Below are 21,981 nucleotides of genomic sequence, written 5' to 3'. Positions count from 1 at the left end.
CAAACAAACAAACAAAAAAAAAAAAAAAAAAAACACCACCCAGAAAAAAAAAAAAAAAAAAAAAAAAACACCTTGCATAAAATACTTGCCTATATCCATACAAATATGGGCATATAGATATACAACCCACTTTCCCAACTGCACTTTCTCAAATATCCATTACTGTTTTAAGCAAATGCTCCTGATCCAAGGATGTTAATGGAGGCACATTTTCAAAATTAACTTAACAAAAATAGCATAATAAAAAAAAATAAAAAAGTAGGCAGGGAAATCAACATTCCCGTGACAGGGAAAATGTGAGTCAGTAACCATACACATTCCAGCATTTTTTTTTAAATCCATCTGCAATGTGGTGCAACAGCCAACAGACGACCAATCTGGCAAAGCAAATGGTTGCTTCCATGTCTGAAATAGGAACTTGTGGGCATTTTCAGAGCAGAAGACTGGATTTAGTGAACTTGTAGGCTGCGGCATTGCAATATATCTTCCTACAGTGTAATTAAGAAAGAATTAGTAGCCTTTGGCTGTTGAGAAACCGCTGACCTCATTTACCTTAAAACAAGTGAGGAGGGGATAGGAAAGAATCTCTCAAAGGACTCTTTTCTTACTCTTATTAAAAACCCTGTATCTATGAAGTGAATTAATCGTATCATCTGTGTAAACTTTACTTTTATCCATGGTCCCCACCTTTTACCCATGGTCTCTATCTTAATGGAGAAGGGTTGGTTGTGTGGAGCACCTCTTCACAGTCCTGGTGTTTCTACAGAAGTACCTTGACTGCGTGTGTTAAAGACGTAGTAATCAAACATGACCTAGGAGTTGAAAGGAAGAGGCAGCACCGAGACAGACTCTCTGAAGATTACTACTGCGATACAGCCCATGCATGGGTGGTTCATCACCGTTTGAGGGTCACTCCAACACTCAGACAACTTGGAAGATGCACAGAGAGGTAACAACTTGACCTTTACAAATAGCTGAGTTATGCTTGATTTTTACTTTTTTTTTTTTTCTTCTTGTGGCTTGGATATAGAGAAGCATACACAGCCTGGGTGACTTTGAAAACTTGAACGGAAATGAAACAGGAAGTCAGATCCTTTCACCGTTTGTTGATCTGTAAAGACGAACTCAGCCTGTAAAGCCTCATTTTGTCCCCAGCACGAGAAGCTGGGGAGAGAAACCCAGCTGGGAGGATACTCCGGAGGGAAGATGCAGAGGCGACATGACAGGATTGCAAGCAAAAACAGAGACCACTTCGTTGAGCAAGAAAAAAGAAGCAGAATTAACCACTCGAAGAGAACGGTTGGTAAGTTCATTGAGCTGTGCCTCTAATTTTGGCATCTCACCAAGCTGCTGATCAACCATAGGAAGCCTTTGTGATGGAGATCATAGCTTCATGGGCGCTACCTTTACCTTTGTGTTGGACTATACCTACCTGAGTAGTAGCAGTAAATTATAATATGCAGGGAAATTGTTCCTGACTGTTAATAATGGACTTGAAAACCTGAAGGCTGAAGCTCTCATCAGCTCTGTACCTAGATTTTTCACTTTTATTGAGCTGGATACAGTTGCCTTTGTCTCAGTGAATATTTTCAGCACTCTTTTTGAATTGTTTAAATTCTTTGGGCTGTGGTTATAATCCTGCCACTCATCTGTAGACAGGAACCAGAATATGCAGTTTCTTCTGCTGATGATTTGTCAGTTTAAGCAGAGACAGCTAAAATGTCTTCATACTCGCTCAGTGAGGCTTCCAGTATAAGCTTTTGCTGTGCTTGCTCTGGAGTCCCACGTGGGTACAAGCAGAGGGAGGTCAACACAAGTCATGCTGCAGCTTGCAGATGCCATCACCTGGAGAAACGCCCCAAAGTGAGGTTCGTGTTATGGGCAAGTTTATAACACTCCCCTAAAAGCAGGAAATATCATAAATATCCTGAAGCAGTAGAGGTTTGCCACTGGCACGTAGCCGTGCCTGAGCATCATGAATATGTGCAAAGGGCCGTGAGCAGAAAGTCTGGAGGATGAGACTCAGGCTCAGGCTGCTTTCAGCTTTTCAGTTTGAGCTCCTGGAGCTTCCCCATTGTCCCCATGGAGCTGCTGCCTGCTCCACGGGGAGGCGTTACTTCTGCAGAAAAAACTTGAGCACACTTTCTAAATGGGGCCTTCTCTAGCTCCCTGCATGGGTCTCCAGGGTGTTTTGGGGAAGTTCACAAGCTTTCTGAGCCCTTGTAGCAGCACAGAGAGACATAGGCTGTTCTGCAGATTGCACCGACGTGGTGAACAGATGCCCTGAGGGGAGGGCAGAGAGGAGCTGGGAAGGGCTCACTGACACAGGCCTTGGTCCGCAGCTTTAGCACTAGGTGTGTTTCACCTCGCTTCCCCAGTGAGTCAGCAGCCAGATAAACATTAACTTTCACGCCCAGCTGAGCACGGAAGCCATCTATTAAATCCCAAGACACTAACACGAGTCAGAATGGGCAGAAAGAGGACAAATTTGGGCCTGGATGGAGCACAAAACCATGAAGCGGCACTGAAACCGGCCTGCTGAGCACAGGGGGAGCAGCGCCTGGAGCTGGAGCCAGAGGGGGAAACTGAAGCCTGTGGTTGCTGAGGTGGCATTCAGGAATATTTTATTTTTTTATTTTATTTTATTTTATTTTATTTTATTTTATTTTATTTTATTTTATTTTATTTTATTTTATTTTTATTATTTTACTGTTATTATTATTATTTCTGAGAAGGATTTTTCCACGGAGCAGCACAGAGTGCTGTGCAAGTGGCAGGTTTGTGTCTTTGAAATCAAGTACTTAACTGTCTGTTCATAACTTTTTTGTTGTTGATTTATTTTTCTTTTAAAACTTAGATTTTCTTCGGCTTGTGTGATCCTTCTCGTGGCTTTCTGTGAGCTTGCACTTGACAGGTTTGTCCCCAGCCCCGCTAAGCTCCTGAAGGCAGCCCTGTGAGCTTGTCCCAGCCCCGGGCCGCAGCGAGCTGCTAATAACTCTGTGAAAGATTTAAGCCTGCGTCACTGGCTCAGCCCATTACAATTCCCTTCTGTTTCTCCTGCAAAGTCCCCGGGGGAGATGAAAGAAAACTGCTTTTTAATGTGTAACCAGAAAAGGAATAGCTCTGCTCTATGCAAATACCCCAAGCCGGGGATGGGGCGGGCTGCAGCCCAGGCACTGCTGCAGGGGAAGGGATCTGGCAGGGAAGCTCTTTCGGGACGAAGGCGCTCCACCCTGCTTAATGAATGAATTAGTGAGGAAACGAATTTTTAATGGTAGAAAAAAAAAAAAAAAAAAGACAAAACAACAAAGCACAAAATGACTCTGAGGTCACTAAGCTGCCTTTACACATCATGGTTTGACCTCAGGCAGAGCTTGGCCTCCCTTGGGGGGGTCCTGTTGCTGACAGAAAACACCAAACAACCACCCCACAAGTTTGGGGGGGACAGAAAAAGGGGGGACACGGCCACGTCCCCCCGCCCCCGTCCCGCCCCCTGCCCGCCCGGGGCGGTGCCGCCTCCGCCCCATGGCCGCCGCCCCATGGCCTCCACCCGCCGGCCTCCAGCCGGGCTCCGGGCGCTGGCAGGGAGCGGTGAGGCCTGTGTGGGGGGGATTGCGCGGTTCCTTCTCCTTATTTCATTATTATTTATTATTGTCGTTGTGGTTTCGGTTCCCGCGAGGCCGTTTTTCAGGCGAAAAGTGGGATTATCGGGAGCGCTGCGGGGAGGTGGTTGTGGGGCAGGGTCAGGTCTCCTGAGGGAGCGCTGCCTGTGGGAGCGGGTCTGCTCGTGTGGGGGCTGTGTGTTTTGGGGTCCCCGTGGGAGTCCCTGCGAGGTGTGTGTGGCTTGTGGTGGCTCTGCTGTGACAGCACTTGTCGCTCCGTGATGGGTGCACCCCTGGGCTCCTGCGGGTTTTGTGCATTTGGCTCTTGCTCTTCTCATTTGTCTGGGTTTTGCTGTGCCGGATCTGAACCCAAACGCTGCCCGCTGGCTTCTGTGCCCATCAGGCAGGTGAGGGTTTGGGGAAAAGGGGATCGGAAAGGAGCATGTGGGAAGATGCACGCATCCCTTTGGACCTGTGGCGTGGGGCTCTCTGCACCGCGTCCTCCGGAGCCCCGTCAAGTGATGCTGTAGGCGGCAGGTGCCGGGACACCTTTCTGCCTCCTGGGTACTGCTTCAGCCCTCGCTTTGTGCCGCCTTCCACAGGATCCAGCCATCTGTTCCCTGAAGGAGCCCCGCGGACTTAATTATTACACCTCCATTTTTTGAAGTGGAGAAAGAAGCGGCTTTCGGGGGCGCTGAGTGGGTGAGTTTTACTCTTTCGTGGTGCCGAGTGCCCTGTTGCTATCTAACGTGTGGCAGCACGGTTATCCCCACTTCCGTCCTCTGACCCGCTCCAGTTTCTGCAAGTGATGAAACAAAAGAGGTAAAAAACGTGTGACACAGGAAAGAACGATTCGCTTCGGTTTTAACACTCACAAAACTGTTGGCTCATCACTCAAGTTTGTTCTTGCATGCTGTTACTGCTGGGCACATAGCTTAGTAAGGAATCGAAGGGGACACCATGAGGAAAAGCTGCTGGTTTGCATATTTATACGATCTACTAACAGTGTTGCTTAAGCATCACATAAATTCACATAAAGGGTGAAGTGTTAGAACTGTTTTTCAAGGGTAAAAGCAGCAAGATGCTGGTCAGCATATAAATTACAGGTGCTTTTCAGGTTTGACCTTTTGAAATATATATATATAATTTTCATAGTTCTGAGTTTGTTTTTTCTTTTGGGATATACATTTTATCATTTTGTTTTACTTTTTGGACCAGGCTGCCTGACCAGGTGGTGTGGCTTTCCCTCTCAGGATCAGGACTTTCTGTCCACCCCGTTTCTTAGATACCGCTTCCAGGTTAAATCCTCAGCTCCTATCTACCGAGGCTATAATAACAAACATTAACAGCTTTTTTCGGTAAAGCCTGCAATTTTCCCAGAGCTTAATGTCTGAAAATGATTGACCTTGCGCGATTACCCAGGCAAATGAGTTAGAGATTTGAGAAACACCTCCCTCCCGTGCTTCCTGGCCCCACACAGCTGAGCCGTGGGAGTCACAGCGCCAGATCACGCTAGGGCAGAGGGGGATGGCTGTAATTCAGCTGTTGTGAAAACACGAGGGAATAACCAGTGCTCTGGTGTCAAAATGTTGTGCAGATTTGCTGCTGTCATTACGCTCACATAACTAAGTTTGTGAGTGTGATTTAGGTAGCATAAAGTTCGTCTTAAGGAGCTTCTTAGGTTCCTTTTAGTTGAAGCTGGGAAACTCTTTTTAAAATTACCATCGGGCCCCGTTAGTCCTATTATATTTGTGTTTTTATTCAGCCATCCTGACTTCTAAAAGAGTTGTAGTGCTCCTTAAAGTCAAATGCTCGTCAGAGTTGCTGTCTGGTGTTTAACCCTGCATCATTTAAGGATCCATTTTTTGCTGCAAGGGAATTTCTGGGAGCGCAGCAGACGTGCAGCAGCATCCTGCCTGCACTCCCAGGCCGATGCAGCTTTCATGTCAGGAGCCTGGCAGAGGAACAGGGGACTTCGCCCACGTGCCCTGGTGCTGGGATTCCCAGCTCGGCAGAGCTGGGTGCGTGGCTGGGACACCAGAGAGCAGACACCGCAGCATGCTGCCTTCCAAAATTGCAGAGAGAGAGCTGCTCGTTAGCTAAAACATAATTGTTTCCCGATGGAAAGCCCAGGACTTGCGTGTACCAGGCTCAGCGACATAAGAGGGGTTGTTTGTGGCTAGGGATCTCGTGCCAGGACCGAGGTGCTAGACAGAGTTTAGTCTGTGCGTTGCGTGGCTTGGTGTGAGGGGAAGTTGTTTTCCAAGGAGCGATGTAACTCATGGCTGGGTCAGCTGTCAGCCAAACCTGCAGTAAGTCGGGATTTCATCCCGGTGTGAGAAAAGGTGGGGACAGGGGTGCTGCTGTCCTTGTCTCGAGAAGGATCCGGCGAGGGCAAACACTGCCCAATACTCCAGAGCAGCAGGAGAGCACTTCCTGAATTTTCTGAAAAACTTTCTCTCAGCAACTTCTAGTTTCTTTGTAGCCTTGTTCTGTCATTATAGTTTCTTCCTCATTTTTCACCGCTGAGGAGCAATGCTGTCCAGTTTTGGCAGCCTTGGGATCCAGAGCCCAGCATTTGGGGTTTCCCTATGGCTTGTGCTGGACGCTCCCGACAAGGCGAGGAGGGGTATCCCGAGCTCCTGTCCCCGTGCCACCAGCAAGGACAGCTGCCACTTGCACCGTGTGGCTGACAAGGCTGCTTGTGCTGCCCAGAGACTGCTTTTGGCTAACATTTATCAGGCTGACCAGAGAAGCTGTGTGTCTTATTGAACTCAGTCACCTGTCGTTCTGCAGGCTTGGACGCATCCTTTAGGGCTGCGTGACAGGGATGTCCCCCCAGCTTCTCCTGGTTTTGTCCTGAGCGCAGCCCGGAGCGCTGCGTGTCCCTGCCGTGTTTGCGCTGGAGCGACCCGCTGGCTTCCTCAGCGCCCTGCAGTTCTGGTTTCACTTCGTATCACTTCCTGTGCACGAATCTGAGCTGTGGCATGCCTGCCAAAGGAGGAGGTTTTGAAAATAGGCGCTTTCGCATCACTGGAGATCTTCTAAACACGGCACTGCCACACTCCAAGGTTGGAAAACGGCCTGAAATTCTGTGTATCGTTTCCCCAGTTCCCAAGTGAGAAGAAGTTGTGCCTTTGCCAAGTGCCACCCCCTCGAAAAGAGCTTGATATGTGAGGGTGACACCCGAGTATATTTTTACAGGGCTGCATCATCTGTGCTTCACGTGGAGCTCCCAACCTAGCTGCCAGGTGCTCGGGCTGCTGCTGCAAACACCAACAGCATGGGCTCTGCAGAAGAAAGCTGGAGCTGTGGCTTTCATCAGGTTGAACGTTGAGAGGAGGAGGGCAAGAGATGCAAGACCAATCCCAGTCACTTGTATTCGAAGTGACGACTGGTGTTTTGCTTTCTGTTGCTTTTCTCTTCTGTTTTTAATCCATCTTGGGAACGGGGAGAGAGACGAGCCGAACTCCCAGGCAGACGGATGGTGGTGCTGGGATAAACTCTGCACACACCTCCTGGGAAAGCACGGGGATGGTGATCTGACCCGCCGCCAGGAGATGTTGCTTTGTAATCCTTACGAAAAACACACAGCTCTGCGTAGCACCTCGTTACGTGCAGTCTGGTAGGCTTTTGGAGTCACAGGGATACAGCAGCAAAGATCTGATGGGACTGACGAGCTGCATGGATGCAACCTGATCAAAGGGGCTGGCTTTCGGAGCAGGATCTTAACAAGCCCCTGATGTCAAATGGATGCACTGCCTGTAAGACCAAGCAGCTGTTCCTGATGGTGCTCAGGGGGTGAACAGGCTCAGACCAGTTCATTTTTTTGTTGGTGGTGTTTGTCATGGTGCTGCCGTGTTCTTAGTGCTAACGTAAGACTTCAGCTTTTTTCCAGACGGAGGCTTCAGCTCGCTAGATAAATCAACAGAAGAACCCAAGGCATTCATATGACTCCGGCCTATTAGTGAAACTTAAGCGCAAGGAGACATGCAGGAGGAAACTATTTACTTTGCTCTGTCCGTTTGGGTTGAGCGCAGGAAAAAAAAAAAGCATTAGAGAACCCATTTTGAGGAGTTGTGTCTGCAAATAGATAAAACAGAAACAAATGTGAGTGGCTTTAGGGATGACTCAATGTGCAGCCCAACAGCAGGCAGAATAAGCACCCTTAGAGTGGGCTTCCTTGAAAGAATGGGTTTAGAGCTTTTACGTCAGTTCTGCCTGAAGTTTACAGGCATGAAATAGCGTTTCTGAACGAGGACAGATGTTTTTCCACAGGAGGGAGAGAGAGAGAGAAAAAAAAAAAAAAGGAGGAATCAGCACAGCAGAAAATTCAGAGGCTCCTTCTTGAAAGGGAAGTTGATTTTATTTATTTTTAAATCATGGTTAAGAAAAAGAGATTTTAAGAAATAGTTCGGGTTTTTTTATGGTGTAAAAGCTTTTTGCATATTGCTCTGGACTGTAAAATCTCTGACGGCTTCTCTCATGTGTCGTTTTTTTCTTACGTAGATGGAAGTGGTGTTGAGCTTGGTTCGTCTGAAGGTCCCGGCTGGCACCCTGTGCCTTAAGAAAAGGAAACTGAGTTATCCAGGAGATCACGCACTGACCTTTCCTTTAGTTCTTGCAGGAATTTGTAGAGAAGAAGCGGTGTGTGTGGGCTGAGGCACGCATTAATACCTTGACTGTGTAGCTGAGATCGGTTCTGGGAAGGTAACTACAATGGGTTGTGCTTCAGATCATCACGCCGCTGGTGGGAGCTCCTCGTGCCTGCTGCTGCAGAGCAGGAGTAGGCGGCTGTCAGAGGGGGCTGGGAACATTAACAGCAGCAGCCCGGCTCTTCTTAAAGACCAGGGAAGCCAAACGAGGCTGCCTGCCTTTTTCCTGAAAGACCTTTGGGGACGAGGGCTGAGAGGACATCTGAGACTCCTACACGGACCAGCTGTGTAAATAGAGGCTCCCTTGCCGGTGATGGGCCTCGGTGCTACAGAAACAATTCGGTTTTCTAGGTAATTGCATGATTCTGGTAACAGCTTGGGGCTGGGGTTTTGTTTAATTTTGCTGGGTAGAAGTTGAGATGCGGTCAGTAGACACGGTTTAACTTCTGGTAAGTCGCTGACAATTCCTGTCTTTGCCTGTAAATGGTTCCTTCCCTTCTTATCCCGAGCAGAGATCCTAATCTCCAGTCGTTGCATGAGAACAGCCAAAGAAAGTTTGCTCAGCGGGTTGACCTTGCTTTGCTTGGTAAAGGAAGGGTTTCCGAATGAGGTGGTTATTGAATACCACATGTTTGATCTGTGCTGGGCTTGGTAGTTTCTCTTATTTATTTATTTATGGTGCGGTGCTGATGATAAACTGGGAAATCAAAGTAGTCACTCGGCACCGCTTAGAAAGGCGTGCTTCTTGCTCTTCAGCTGTTACAGGATGTAATCCATCATAGCTATTAAATACGTATAATTAATAGCTTTTTGTCTCTTCTGGCTCAAAGGGTTGAGGTGCATGTGCGGATCCGTGTGCCACTCAAAGGATGGCTGTTTTATAAGGATCGGTGGGACCTTGTTCCTGTAAAAGAGGGCGTTAGCCGGTTTTATGCTATACCCTGGTACTTGTGCTACGTAGTTTGGGAAAACAGAACATGCCACAAAGACAGCTCTGCAGCACAGGAGTGCAGGCAAACCTGGACCTCCTGGTGTCAAGACTTGCTTCTGGTACTTGAGGTATTTAAGAAATTCCTCAGCTGGAGGTTCAGGAAAGCTGGAAGAGGGTCTGATGAGTGAGTTCTGCACTTTTTAGTGTAGGGTTAAGGAATCCCAGGCTCTCTTTCTAGCTCTGGATCCAGGAGAGGAGTGAAAAGGAGGGTGGTATGGGTGGGCAGCAGAAGCAGATGCTGCAGATGTCTCTTACTCGTCATTTTTCTGGCGTTTTTTCTTCTGTGTGTCTCTCCTGCTGACTTCGGCAGGGTAAAACCCGCAGGTTTGGCACTAGCAGGAAGTTGATGATGTGGCACGAAAAGAAAACACTGTGCGTTACGTACTTGGTAAGACAAACACTGCTATCAGCTCCTGCTCCGGCGCTGTTCAGCCTCTGTTCATCCCAGTTTCTTCTTGGAGCTCTGGGAGATGTCCTGGGGCTCTGCTGTCCCGCGTGGGAGCAGAGTTCAGCCTCCCAGTCAGCCTCCAAAGAGATGTCGTGTTGCAGAGCAGCCAGGATGTAGCTGTCTGCAGAGAGAGAGCAGGAATTACATCCATATCCTAGGGAACGGACTGGGTTGAAAGAGCCGTGGGTTTATTTTCCTGCCCCTCCCCGGCATGTTATTAATGTAATTGCTCTTCGTTTTCTGAAGAGTTTGGGAGGGGGAGGAAAGATCTACTTTAAATTGCTCTCTTTGTTAGTCCGTGTCTTGTTCATGATGTATTTTTGTCTGCAGCACGTTGTGATCCAGCTGACACTTCTGGATGTCACTTGAATAATAAAAAAAAGTAATTAAATTTCAAAGTGTGACGTGTTCACTGAAAGTGGTAACTGAATCACCAAGTGCTGTTTGAACAGCAGCTTTCCCATGACAGGAGGGAAAGTTTATGAGGACCAGCGTGTGCTGTAATAAAAGTGTAGTGAAAACACTCCAAATCACTTGTCTGCAGGTTTTCCCATCTCCTATTGGGCTTTTTGTAATGGGAAACTGTCTCCTTGGATAACAGTGGCTCTTGCACTTGCTAACCCTGTGCCTCGGAAGGGGTTTTATTGGACTCCCAACAACAGGTTGGTTCTTTTTGCAGGTTTAATGCCATCCAAAGCTTAGCTTGCTTGTTTTAACGTAAGAGCTCATGTGGATGCACTTCTCTCATCTTTTTGCCTGTAAAGGGAGGTGAGGAAGAATTTTTGCACGCTGGTGGGCTGTTCACATACATCTCTGGTACCCAATAAAGCAAAGCATGTCAGCTGAACACACAAACCAGCTCCACTTTTTATGGTACCAGCTTGTTCAAAATCAAGAAAGGGAGCATACACTCATTTTAGATACTGAAATGAAAGGCTGCTGCATCTTCCTTTAGGTACTGTATGTTGAAGTTGCTGTTCACAAGTGCTGGTCAGTCGTTGACTGCGTGGACCCAATAACATCTGTAAGCCTTTAAGCTTTCAGTCAGCAAGAGGTTCAGGTATTTACGGCTGAATGAGGTTTTTCAATGCTGATACTTCTATCCTAAAGAAGCAGAGAAAATATATTGCTGTGACATGATCCTGCTGGGAGCGTTGTCTTCTACTAGTTCTGTTTTTATTCTCTTGGTAGCAGTTTGGGTGCTTATTAAGAAGGCATCTCTTGGTTTCCATCAGCAGTGTGTGCTCAGAGTGGGAGTATCCCAGTGTTTCCATGAGCTGTGACATTTCTGCCCCATGCAGCTGATGTTTTGCTGTCTGTTACTTGGGACCAGTCATAAACACTTCCTACAGCTTTGGATTTTTGGTCTTTTCGGTTGTGTGCATGGTTTGTGTCTGCACTTTTCCCCCTCGGCGTGTACAGGCTGTGCCAGCTAAGCACTTGTTAGTGTGGCATGTGAGTAGAAGATAACAGGTCTGCCTTCTTTGAAAGGTGTATGGGTTTTGTGTAAATTTGTACTTGTGGCCAAAAAGCTTTTCCTATTACTTCTTTAAAGTTTATGAACACCTTTACATTTACAGCTCTTGACCTGCCTCTTGTTCAAGGTAGACACTAGTTATGGGTCTTGCATCCAGACAGCGTGTGTATGACATCCTGTAATAAAGTTTCTTAAAAATAAAGTTTCTTAAAGTTTCTGAATATTGGGAAAGGCCAAATGTCAGCCGTGCTCCGACTACACGCTGCAGTGCTCATAAAACTGTACGTGTGGCTGTTGATCTCAGTGCCAAGGCTTGACTTCATCTGTAACTCTGTGACTGGATATCTGTCGGCGGTGCATGGACTTAAGCTTCTTGGAAAACTTAAGCCCCTCTTAAATTTCCTGTTACAGCCAGGAGGGGCAGGAGTTCAACTGACATAAAACTATGCTGAATGAATTATTCCCTTCAGGGACTCTCTAGAAAATAATCTTTGCAGCCTTCTCTGGAGATGCCTTAAAAAAAAAAAAAGTTCTCTTAAAATTTGGTACAAAAGCAGTGAAGAAGTTACTAACAGCAGCTGTTGGTCATAAAATCTGGGAATTTCCTACGCTCAGATTTCAGCCAGAGAATACATTTCTCACTTAGGGAGCAGACACTGCATTTGTCAGCTCCTCAGCCTCCCTACCCTCTCTCAATTCTAGGGTTTTTGATTAACAGAAGAGTACCCAACCCTTGTTTAACCCTCCCAATAATACCAGGAGATCAGCAGAAACTTGTCCTGGCTTATGTCAGTGAAGAACAGTGTGATTGATCCCTCTTTATGATCATCTCCTGAGCTTTCTACCAAATCCCTGGGGAGGAGCTTTCTCCTGAGTTTTAAATTGCTCCTAAACTTGCCCAAATTGAGCCAGGAGCACTCCTTTAATTCCTGTGGCATTCATAGGATGCTTAGCCAGCTAACGCATTGCCTGATACTGCACATTTGCAGACTACAACTCCCAGGAACCTGTGGTCATTAAAATCTTGACTGAATGGCAAAGTAATGACAGCACAAGTCTCTGACCTAGCACGTCCTGAAACAATTTTTTTTTGTTGTTGTCATTGAACAGTTGCTTTGGTATTGGTCTTCTTGTGAAGCCTTCTACTCTATTTTGGCTATATATCTAGCCCTTGTTGTGTGGAGGAAAACTTGGAAGCATGAATGGTGTGCACCCCAAAACCTATAAACTTGAAAAACCAAGTAAGTTACTAAACATACTGTGCCTCTGGCATTTCAGCTTTCATTTGGAATGATACGGTGCTTGGATGATTTTTCCTTTTGAAATTAAAAAAAATAAAAATAGAAACAAGTATTGTTAAGCAGTAAAAAGATCTTATTTTTTCCTCTCTTTCTCTCTTTATCACTGTTGTAGGAAGGCATGAGGTGCAGTCCTGGACAAGAGCTACCAAGCAATCCTTGTGTCTCATGTGGCAAAAAGTGAAAATACAGCTGATGCTAAGCATGTCTTTCCTCGTCACTGTTTTTTGGTATTGCAGAAGGCTGTATGGCTTTTTAGCACAGCTATTGAAACGGTAGGCTTTTATTACACAGACTGCTGATTTTCAGTGCTGTTGCTTATTTCACTATTTTCCTTGGACAACTCCCTTCTGATACCTGTTTTCTCATTTGGATTTCAGGTGGAGCGACTACCTTCAAAGAAAACTCATAAGTAATCTTTTTGTTGTCATTCTCTGCTCATGAATCCCCCTGCCCCTTAAATGCAGAACAAGAGAAGGTAACTAATCCCTGACTTAATCTTGATTTAGAGAATCGCAGTGTGTTGGCAGAAGTCGATCTACTTGGCTATAGCGCAAGAGAATGGAAAGGAGAAACCAAGCAGGCCAAACATATGAGGGAGGTAAGAGTTAGAATTTAATCTCCGTGTGCGGATGGGGGAGAGGTACCTGAGAAAAGAAGAGCAGTTGCAGAACAAGCAGCTGCTGCAACTACCAGAGCTTGCTGCACCACTTGTTTAAATGAAAAGAAAGAGGGATTATACTAGCATGAGTCCAAATAAAGACTGCAGTAGAACAGATCGCAATCCAGATCAGATTTTAGTTTTACATCTCCAAATTCTTCCCCACGATACCAGCCACCCAAGCAGCGGCTGTAAGTGCTTGGGGTGAGCTCCCATTACAACAGCACGAAAATATGATCCCAGGCACTGCAGCCCAAATAACTTGGCCTTAGGCAGCGCCTCCTGCATCCGAGACGCCAGCTGCATTCTTCTTAATCATTATTCTTCTCCTTGAGTTTTTATTTCTCTTACCTTGCATCATTTTAGCTGGCGTTTCTCACAGCTTAGTAGGTTTTCTTCTTAATTATGAGCCAAGGTGACAAGGTTGTGTTGTACGTGTGCTTACACCCCCATAGGCAGAAACGGCAGCTGCGTTTCTCACAGAAAACACCAGGTATCGCATGTGCAAAGGGCTGCTGGCAGCTGCATCTTGGTGGCCTGTGGTGGAGGCAATGTGGCAGGGGGCACGCCAGGAGCTGTGGTGCGCTCTGAAGGGCCCTGACAGGTGCTTGCAGTTGCAGCAGTCCTCCAGTACCCTAATTTGTGATGGGGCTGGGGCTCCAGGAGCAAAGAGGAGCAGATATCTATTTTGTGGCTCGCTGTTTCAACTATGATAAGTGTCAGTGGCCAAGGGAGGCTTGGAGACTGTGGGCTGGAGCTATACATTTCTCATACCACTTCTAGCTGAAGTAGCTGTCTAGGTGGTGGAGTAGTGGTAAAGCTGTTAAAGTTTGGTGTCAAATCCTAGTTAATCAGCTAACTGGGACGCTGTATCCTTGCATCCTCGTGTTGTGGTATTCCAGACCAGCTCAGCACAAATACGGCACTGGGCTGTATTTCTGATTATCTAACGATGGTGAGAACACAAAAGGAGTTGTGCTGAGAGAGATCAGAGAGGCAGAGGGGGCAGGAGATGCGGTAGTTAGGAGATATACTGAATATCTGCCCCGGGCAACAGCTAGGGGGGTTAGCTTCAAGGTGCTGCCAGTGACTGTTTCATGGGACAGTTTTTCAGGGAGCTTTAGGAAAGGGAAGCAACCCTTGCCTTGGACCTGAGTAGTGCATAGGATCTGCCTTAAAATCCTTACAAGACCAACAAGTCTTACAGTCCTTACAGCTGCATCCTTCTTCAAAAAGGGAAACTACATAAAAATGAGGAAGCTTGTCAAAAAGAGCCTAAGGAGAGGCCTGACTCCCTGCTGACACCTGCTCCTAGCATGTGCTCCCGGTGCACCTCTTGTGCTGGCCCTGGCATTCATCCGATCCTTCTCTGAACCACCTGAACCTGCCGAAGCAGCAGGAAGCCAACCCAGCAGGAAGAATTCATTAGGCTACAATTATTTCAGCCGGTGCAAAGGAAGGGTTGGGGAGACTGCCCAGCCAAGAAGTGGTATTGGCTGGGGTTGCTGCCACTCTTCCTTAGCCTTAAGTCATCACCAGTGCAGAATCCCTTTTAAGGGGCAGTGCCAATTTAAAGGTGTTTACAAAAACGATGATGTTAGGTCATTTTTGTGTATATTAAAACTTATAAATATAGTCTCGCTTTCCCCTAGTTCCCTCTTACAAATAGTTTGGAATTGGGCTCCAGTTGAACATGGGTTTGGTCCAAGTTCTAAAATGTTTATTGCTACATTTCTTGTTGGTCTTTTTTAGGCATATAATGAATTGTTTTGGAACTATCATATCAAGTATCTGCGACAGGTCAAGAAGGACAACTATTGCGTGCTAAGAGCAGTACTTTTTCAAATACTCAGCCAAGGCATTCCTTTTCCATCATGGATGAGGGAGAGGGATATCTTAAAGGTAAAATTAAGTTCCTAAATCAACAGGATCTAGGGGCCCTTGCAAAGCAGAAGGAAGCTTTGTTCAATGGTAAAAGGGAAATGTATGCTGTGGTAGTAGAGGAAAATTATTATTGGAATTTAAAGAGAACTTTTTCAAATTCTTTGAACTATAAAAAAAAGTCCCTGATCTAAATATAGTGACATGAACATGAGGTTTAAAAAAAAAAAGTGGTAGGATAAATATTTCTGCTGCTCTGCTAGATGTCACTCCCTTAACACTAAAGGACTTGACTCTCCCTCGTTCACATCCATGTAAAATCCAGTAGCTCGTTTGGGAGCACAGCTGAAGAAAGCGTCAAGCGTGGCTGCTCAGCGTGTTGCTGGAGCAGTGTGAGCTCTGCACTGGGTTCCAGGAGCTCTGTCAGGAGACAGCAGTGGGGAGGTGGGATCGATAGCTGCTGCCTGTGGGGGCACATCTGCCAGCTGGAAAGTGTCTGGAATCCTAGAAACCTTACTGAGTTTGGATGTATCCAGCTTTCCTAGAGTGTGGGCTATATATTTTGCTGAGAACATATTTTCTTCTTTTTTGGCTGGCATTGTTTTAAAAGTTTCATAAGGACTTGGCAGTCAAGTGGAGCTTCCTTAACATTTGATTTGTTCTGAAGCCTATTTCTATTTTCTGTTTGAGCTGTACAACCAGAGGGTAGAACCACATCATAAACTAAAATGTGTTGCAATCTCTGTAGGCAAGTTTATATAACTTTATGTTCTACTTCTTGTTATGGTTATGATCTCTACTTAATTAATTTTCTTGTTATTTTTTTTTTCTTCCAGCTCCCTGAAAAGCTTTTGTATTCTCAAGGTTGCAACTGGATTCAGCAGTACAGTTTTGGTCCAGAAAGATATACAGGTCCCAATGCTTTTGGAAAATTACGCAAATGCATGGAAACATTAAAGACAAATGTGAGTATTTAGGAGGTGCTCGGGAGGCATAAAAGCACTGAGAAGTGGACTGAGGCTGAATTAGGGATCTTCACTACGTATTTCTGTGGCAGTCTGCTTCCCAGGTTCAGAGAGCTCAGCTACTGGGCAGGCCATCATTTCTCCTGCAGAGGAATTCAGTTTTTGGGGGATTCTGCAAGCTAAGTAATTGGGATCTCCCAGCAAGTTAGAAAGGCCATCCTATCCACGGCTGTTACTGCATGGTTGGCTGCCCTTGTCATCGAGTGGCTCCTGCAATACCTCATAATTTCAATAAAAATAACTACGTGCTATAGGATATCCTGCTAGATTCCCTCCCCAAATTGGATGGAACAAACAAATGGTGCATTTTCTTCTCTATCTTGACTTTCCTCTGTTCCCCTCTCGATTAAATGTTTTATTTATCGAGTTCTATTATAAGTTCTCTCTGTAAGCCAAAGCACCTGGTTACAGCAACAACTGTGTAGTTTTAAACACTATCAGTGATAGTAACCAACCATTTTAAAACAACAAAATCTTAACTAGACTTATTTAGCTATAGAAGCAGAAATAAAAAGAGGGAATTAAAACTGAGAACCAGTCCTTGTCTCTTGCCTGCAGTGTCAGCTGCCCGTCTTCTTGGGACGTGTCTCGTGGTTCTTGTGCAGTTACCATCTTGTCCTAGTTGCTCTTTGTATTTGTCCTAGTTGCTCTTTGTATTAGTTTTTTGGCTTTTGTTTTTTTTATCTTCTTGTGGTTCTTTGTAAGTCCGTGTTATTTCCATAGCACTAAGCATTTAGCTGGATGCTTGTTCAGAAAAACATTTCAAATCAGCATGGTAAACAAATCCATACAGTTTACAAATTGCTGCAGAGCAGCTTTATTATGCAGTATGCTGTTACTGACCGTGAGGTCTCACTCCCAGTTCTGTTGTTAAAAAAGATGCAGTTTGGCCAGTGAGATGGATTTTCACTTATTTTCACGAACAGGTTTTTATGGTACATTTAGAGGTGTGAAAAGAGCCAGCACTGGGAGTTAGGGTTCTGTTGCATTTAACTGTCTGCTTGCTTCATTATTTAGCGGGGAAAGGACAAGGATTTACAAGAAATCTGGTGTGTTTTCATGGAGCTTGAACAGCCAGATTTACTAAATGTTTTTTGGTGTCCCAAGCTTATAGATGCACATCTGCTGTGGCTGTGGTTTGAAATGCAGGGAGAGTGGGCTCTGCCAGAAGTATTTGAAGACTTTTGAGGAATTTTAGTCACACACCAGCATGCTTTTTCAAGAGGTTTGCTTTGCACCCTGAACTCAGGAGATTGAGCCTCCTCACTCCAGACTTGCCTCAGTTGACCAAGATGCAGCAGAGTGCCCGGTTGTTGGCTAAGCCCAGGGCAGCCGCTTCAAGCTTTCTGATTTGGTGTCCTGTCCAACGTTATCAGCCTCCTGGCCAACCCCTTTTCTAGGTGTGAGCACTGGCATTTGACCCCTCTAGAGTAACACGGAGTTAAGGAGGTCAGAGGTTGGACTAGGTGATCTTGGAGGTCTCTTCCAACCTAGATGATTCTGTGAGAAATTCCTACCCGTTATAGCCCTACGTGACCTCATGAAGCTGAACACCGAATACATACATATGTGTATAGTTCATAATGGCATGCTGGCATGTCCAGTTTATATAAGTTCCTTTTAACTGATCTGCTTCTGAGTTAGGTCTGGCATCTAAAGAATTTAAGCTAGCATAACTTTAACATCAAGGATACTATAGGAAAATAAATTTTGGAAGCTGTAAATTAAAAACAGGCCAGGAGTCATCACTTAATCTAACCTTTGTTTATGGCTTAGTGTGTGTTTGATGGACCCACACAGATTTTCTACAACTTTCTCGGGTACTTTTAGTAGCTACATGCCTTACAGACTCTTTACTTACAGTCACAGCTGGATTTTCTAGTGTGACAGCGAGTGGCTTTTGTATGGGGGAATTGCATTTGCTTTCTCATAGCCTATCATTAGCATACAGATGCTTGGAGCTCTATGTAGAAAATAGGTTCAGCTGGATAAATGGAAAATGAAATGAGTAAGGTTTGAAATCTCACTGCAGAACCTGTAATTATTGTTCTTCTGTGTGCTTTCTAGTGGATTGAAATAAGTGGTACTAAAGATCACGAAGAAAGAGGAAACTTGTGTAACACCCTCTTTTCTGATGAGAGCAAGGAGCACAGACTATATGAGGCCATAAAATTCATCATGCTTTATGAAGTTGTTGAAGCCTATGAGCAGATAAAGAACAGGGAAGAACCCATACCCCATCTTTTTAGCCGCCTCCTTGCTCGGGATACTTCGTCTGACCCTTTGAGTTTCATGATGAATCATCTGAACTCCATAGGTGACTCTGGTTGCCTAGACCAGGTAATGATAAAAATGAAAAACAAATCACAATTATTCACCTAATGACATCAGAGATGGAATATATTGTACATTATCTGTGATAATTGGCCTGTTTTTTTCTTTGGGACGTAGGGAAGTGCACTGTGGACAGGCATTTATCTCCCAAGGAGATTAAAAAAACAAACAAACATGCAATAAAGTAAAATAGGGTTGGCAGCTTTCTTGCTGGGCCAGAAATAAGTACTGTGAGCACATAGTTTAGAGCTTTACAATGGGTGAAATTATTTCTCGTAATCAGTTCCAGTTATCAAGTCAATCATTAGATGTTGAATTCCTCTTCAGTTTGATATAGCTACAGATGTTATGCTCTGTCTGGCTATGCCCAAGGATGTGAGTTTTTTCCAAAGCATTTTTCCAGATTAAGGCAGGTTTTGCAAGTAGTGTGGATGAAGAGCCAGTTCTCAAGTGTAATATGCACGAAGTACAAAGAAACATTTCCTTTCACCATTTTATTTCGCTAACAAGTGATCACAAGGTGGCAGGCTTCCCATTTTCTAAGGTGTATCAATCTTCTAATGTTAGTCCCTTCTTGGTCCCCAGTAAGGTGTGTGAGCCGAGTTTGGGAGCAGATTATATATTGTGTAAGGTGGAAGACATGCTTCCAAAACTGCATGTGTTAGCCAGAGTACCCTAGCATGCAAAAGAGCAGTGGAAAGATGGTTGGGACACTGACAATATCCTCAATCTTTTAATTTCCTTACTTCAGTTACAGAAGGACCCTCTTAATTCTTTGTCTGCTGTTTTGAAATAAGCGAGGTGATTTGCTTTAACTTAGAAAACTGAAATGAAGAATAATCCAGGTCTAGAAATACATGTCTTACAGGCCTGTTTTATTTTTAGGTTGAAACATTTCTTCTTGGATACTTACTTGAAGTGAAGATTAGAGTTTACAGACTGCATAGGTTTAATACTGAAGAATTTCAGGTAAACTATCCAGATGAGTACCGAAGGGAATGGAATGAGATTTCCCTCCTGACTGAGGATGACCGCTATTATCACATCCCTGTTATCAGAACGTGAAGGTCCAATGACTGTGTTTTGTTTTTTTCTTTGTACAATATAGTGAGTAACCGGTTCCAGTGAATTAGGTTTCTAATTGGCAGCAGATATGCATGTTGATGATTACAAAATGATTTGTGGGTTTATTGTGTAAACACTTTGCTTTCCCATTACAGCTCAATTCACTGCCAGTCAGCCATAAAGAAGCATAAAATGTATTGTTATATACTGTCTGGGGGAAAATGTCATATTTGAGGGCTGTTGGACACAAAAGATTAGACTGCATGACCAAGAAAGAAAAGGTAACATCATGTTTTCCTTTGTTAGGCTAGTGGTTTACTCAGACAATACCTGGATGGCTTAAACTGAAGTTCCTAAAGCAATTCCTGCCTCTCCCTTTTCTGTCTAGCTAGGATGGATGAATCACACAGGAGGCAACTCCTGGGGTCCCGAGTTTATACTCCAGGACATGAAACTTGCACTGATTTGAGGCTGCCCAGCATGTGAGGCTGTAAACTGGGGCCACTGTGTAGCTGATTCAGATCATATCCAGCTTTCACAGTTGCTGCAATGTCTCCCTCCAGAGACAGAAAGAGCAAACAGCTGCAGACTGCAGTTACTTCAGACACTTGAAATTAAGCTGTCTGCACTCAGTACTGGTATCTGAAACTGAAGAAGTGTTACAAAGAATGAGAGAAAAACCACACACACAAGAATATAGTGCCAGATGAAAGTTTAGACTCCAGTGTTTGAAGAAATCTGTCTGGGACAACTAAATGAGATTTACTTTATTATATGGGACCTTTTGCCTGATTCTATTTTCTAAAAGACTCGATTGTGTTTTGATTATTTCTAAAATGAGGGACCTTAACTTGAACAAATATTAAAATGATATAGTAGATCTTGCAAAATATTTGTGATATACTTAAAATCCCATAGGTATCACTTATATTGAGAAAGTGGGGGTTATTAAGAAACTAAGTCTCCTCTTTCCTTGTCCTAGAGGTACAGTAGTAGGTAGGTTTGGTTTTAATTCTTGCAGGGGAAAATAGAAGCTCCTAGTAGTAATTAAGCCCCTTTAGTAGTAATTAAGAATACAAAAATGTCATCTGGGCCTGCAGGAGCTACAGCAGTTGAATGTGGTAACTAAATGGTAATGTTTGGAGTGCACAAAGACTACTCTGCTCCTTTGTGCAAAGCAATGAAATTTTATCCCTTACAGTCCTTTTATTTGTATGTATATGTGTGTATATATATATATTTATAAATACAAACACTTGAGTGCTGTATTATAGCAGGTTTGTTTCTTGGAAGCTTTTCCAAGTTCAGTTTTGTTCGGTAATTTGTAGCTTTTAATTAAAAAGGCTTGATATGTATAAGAATTTCATCTCATAAAGATCTGCATGACGAGTATTTATTTAAAACAAACAGGCAACAAAACAAAAACAACTTTTTTCACTGAAAATTTTCACTTTTTTGCCCACTTCAGATTTGGTTCTGCTCCATGTGGAGAAATGTTATAATGCCTGGGCGCAGGGTATTGTTGTCTATTTTTCATCAACAGTATGTATAACACTTGCACCTATCAATAAACTTATCTATATTTTATTCTTGTTTTGGTACAAGCAGACATACCAAAAACTGTATATTTTTATAGAGAGCTTTTTAATTGTTTGCTATTATTTATGAATAGCAATGCAAAAGCATGATAGCTGAAAGTGTTAAATTGTCAAAATGTATGTTTATGGAATGTCAAGCACCTTAATAGAAGGGAATTAATAAAGATCTAACACAGACAGTGAAATTTATCTCACCGGTTTGGATGTTTACATGTGATCTAAGTCACCTTGGGCACTCTGCAAGGTCAGTGGAGGGCAATGGCAGAGGAGTTACAGGCAGGTAATCAGAGGAATTGATCTCCAGAAGAACATGGTTCCTCCTCGCTGACTGTAATGGGAGCTGGCAGTGACCAGCATACAAAGACCTGGTCTAGATGTCTGGAGTTAAATTGTTCCAGGAATCCAGAAAGGATGTGCTGAAACATCAGATGTCAGTGGTGCTGGCTGAATCATGACAACAGCAGAAGTGAGATGTGAAGGAGGAGAAATTTGAGGTGAGGATAATTGCAAGTCTTACAGGTGAATTCAGAAAGCACTCTGAGAAACATTGAGACTGGTTTGGAGTTGCACTGACTTTAATCGGGTTTTCTGATAATTCATTTTAACTACGGATAAAGCAAATATTTTATGTGCAAAGAAATGTGTATTTTATACATATGTATATATAAGTATATAAATGTAAATATGTATATATGAAAAAAGCATCCTGAATCAGTGGTTACAGACAAGCTTGCTGTAGGAATCCAGAAAGCTGAGCACTAGGACATGTACCGGAGAGATCTGTTCTACTGATGTCAAGTGATCAAAGAGCCCTTTTCATCTTTTGAACCTGCGATTACTGCCTTTCTGCTCTTGAACTTTGGAAGGCTGCCTTTTTAAAATCACTCGTGTCCAATAACTTTCCTTTGTAATTTGTAGAAATGGGACAAATTTGGGAATGACAAGC

The 21,981-nt window shown here is 44.3% G+C and overlaps 1 protein-coding gene across 9 annotated transcripts; it reads left to right on the top strand.

Moving 5' to 3' along the window:
• Nucleotides 1–1,059: 1,059 nt before the first annotated feature.
• On the top strand, nucleotides 1,060–21,224 carry OTULINL (OTU deubiquitinase with linear linkage specificity like). Of its 9 annotated transcripts, XM_068670976.1 has the most exons (10): nucleotides 3,471–3,591; nucleotides 4,205–4,304; nucleotides 12,284–12,414; nucleotides 12,587–12,746; nucleotides 12,852–12,883; nucleotides 12,981–13,072; nucleotides 14,885–15,034; nucleotides 15,850–15,978; nucleotides 18,106–18,378; nucleotides 19,258–21,224. In XM_068670976.1, exons 3-10 carry the CDS (start codon nucleotides 12,372–12,374, stop codon nucleotides 19,435–19,437), a joined length of 1,059 nt encoding a protein of 352 aa, XP_068527077.1. In that variant the 5' UTR covers nucleotides 3,471–3,591; nucleotides 4,205–4,304; nucleotides 12,284–12,371; the 3' UTR covers nucleotides 19,438–21,224. The 9 variants fall into 9 exon arrangements, with proteins under 9 accessions (XP_068527076.1, XP_068527077.1, XP_068527079.1 ...); XM_068670978.1 differs by lacking the exon at nucleotides 12,284–12,414; XM_068670977.1 differs by lacking the exon at nucleotides 4,205–4,304 and having other exon boundaries at nucleotides 3,570–3,591.
• The last annotated feature ends 757 nt before the right edge of the window (nucleotides 21,225–21,981 follow it).

This window comes from Anas acuta, chromosome 2, assembly GCF_963932015.1.
Source record: "Anas acuta chromosome 2, bAnaAcu1.1, whole genome shotgun sequence".
In the NCBI taxonomy this organism is placed as follows: domain Eukaryota; kingdom Metazoa; phylum Chordata; class Aves; order Anseriformes; family Anatidae; genus Anas; species Anas acuta.
Note: the sequence above shows the minus strand (reverse complement) of the source record. Positions and strands in the feature narration are given on the sequence as shown.

Excerpts from the sequence above, each read along its gene's own strand:
- OTULINL (XM_068670975.1), top strand. The coding sequence starts at position 1,207 with ATGCAGAGGCGACATGACAGGATTGCAAGCAAAAACAGAGACCACTTC. Across the intron at positions 12,747-12,851 it reads TTAGCACAGCTATTGAAACG|GTGGAGCGACTACCTTCAAA; the intron begins GTAGGCTTTTAT and ends TTTGGATTTCAG. Across the intron at positions 12,884-12,980 it reads CCTTCAAAGAAAACTCATAA|AGAATCGCAGTGTGTTGGCA; the intron begins GTAATCTTTTTG and ends ATCTTGATTTAG.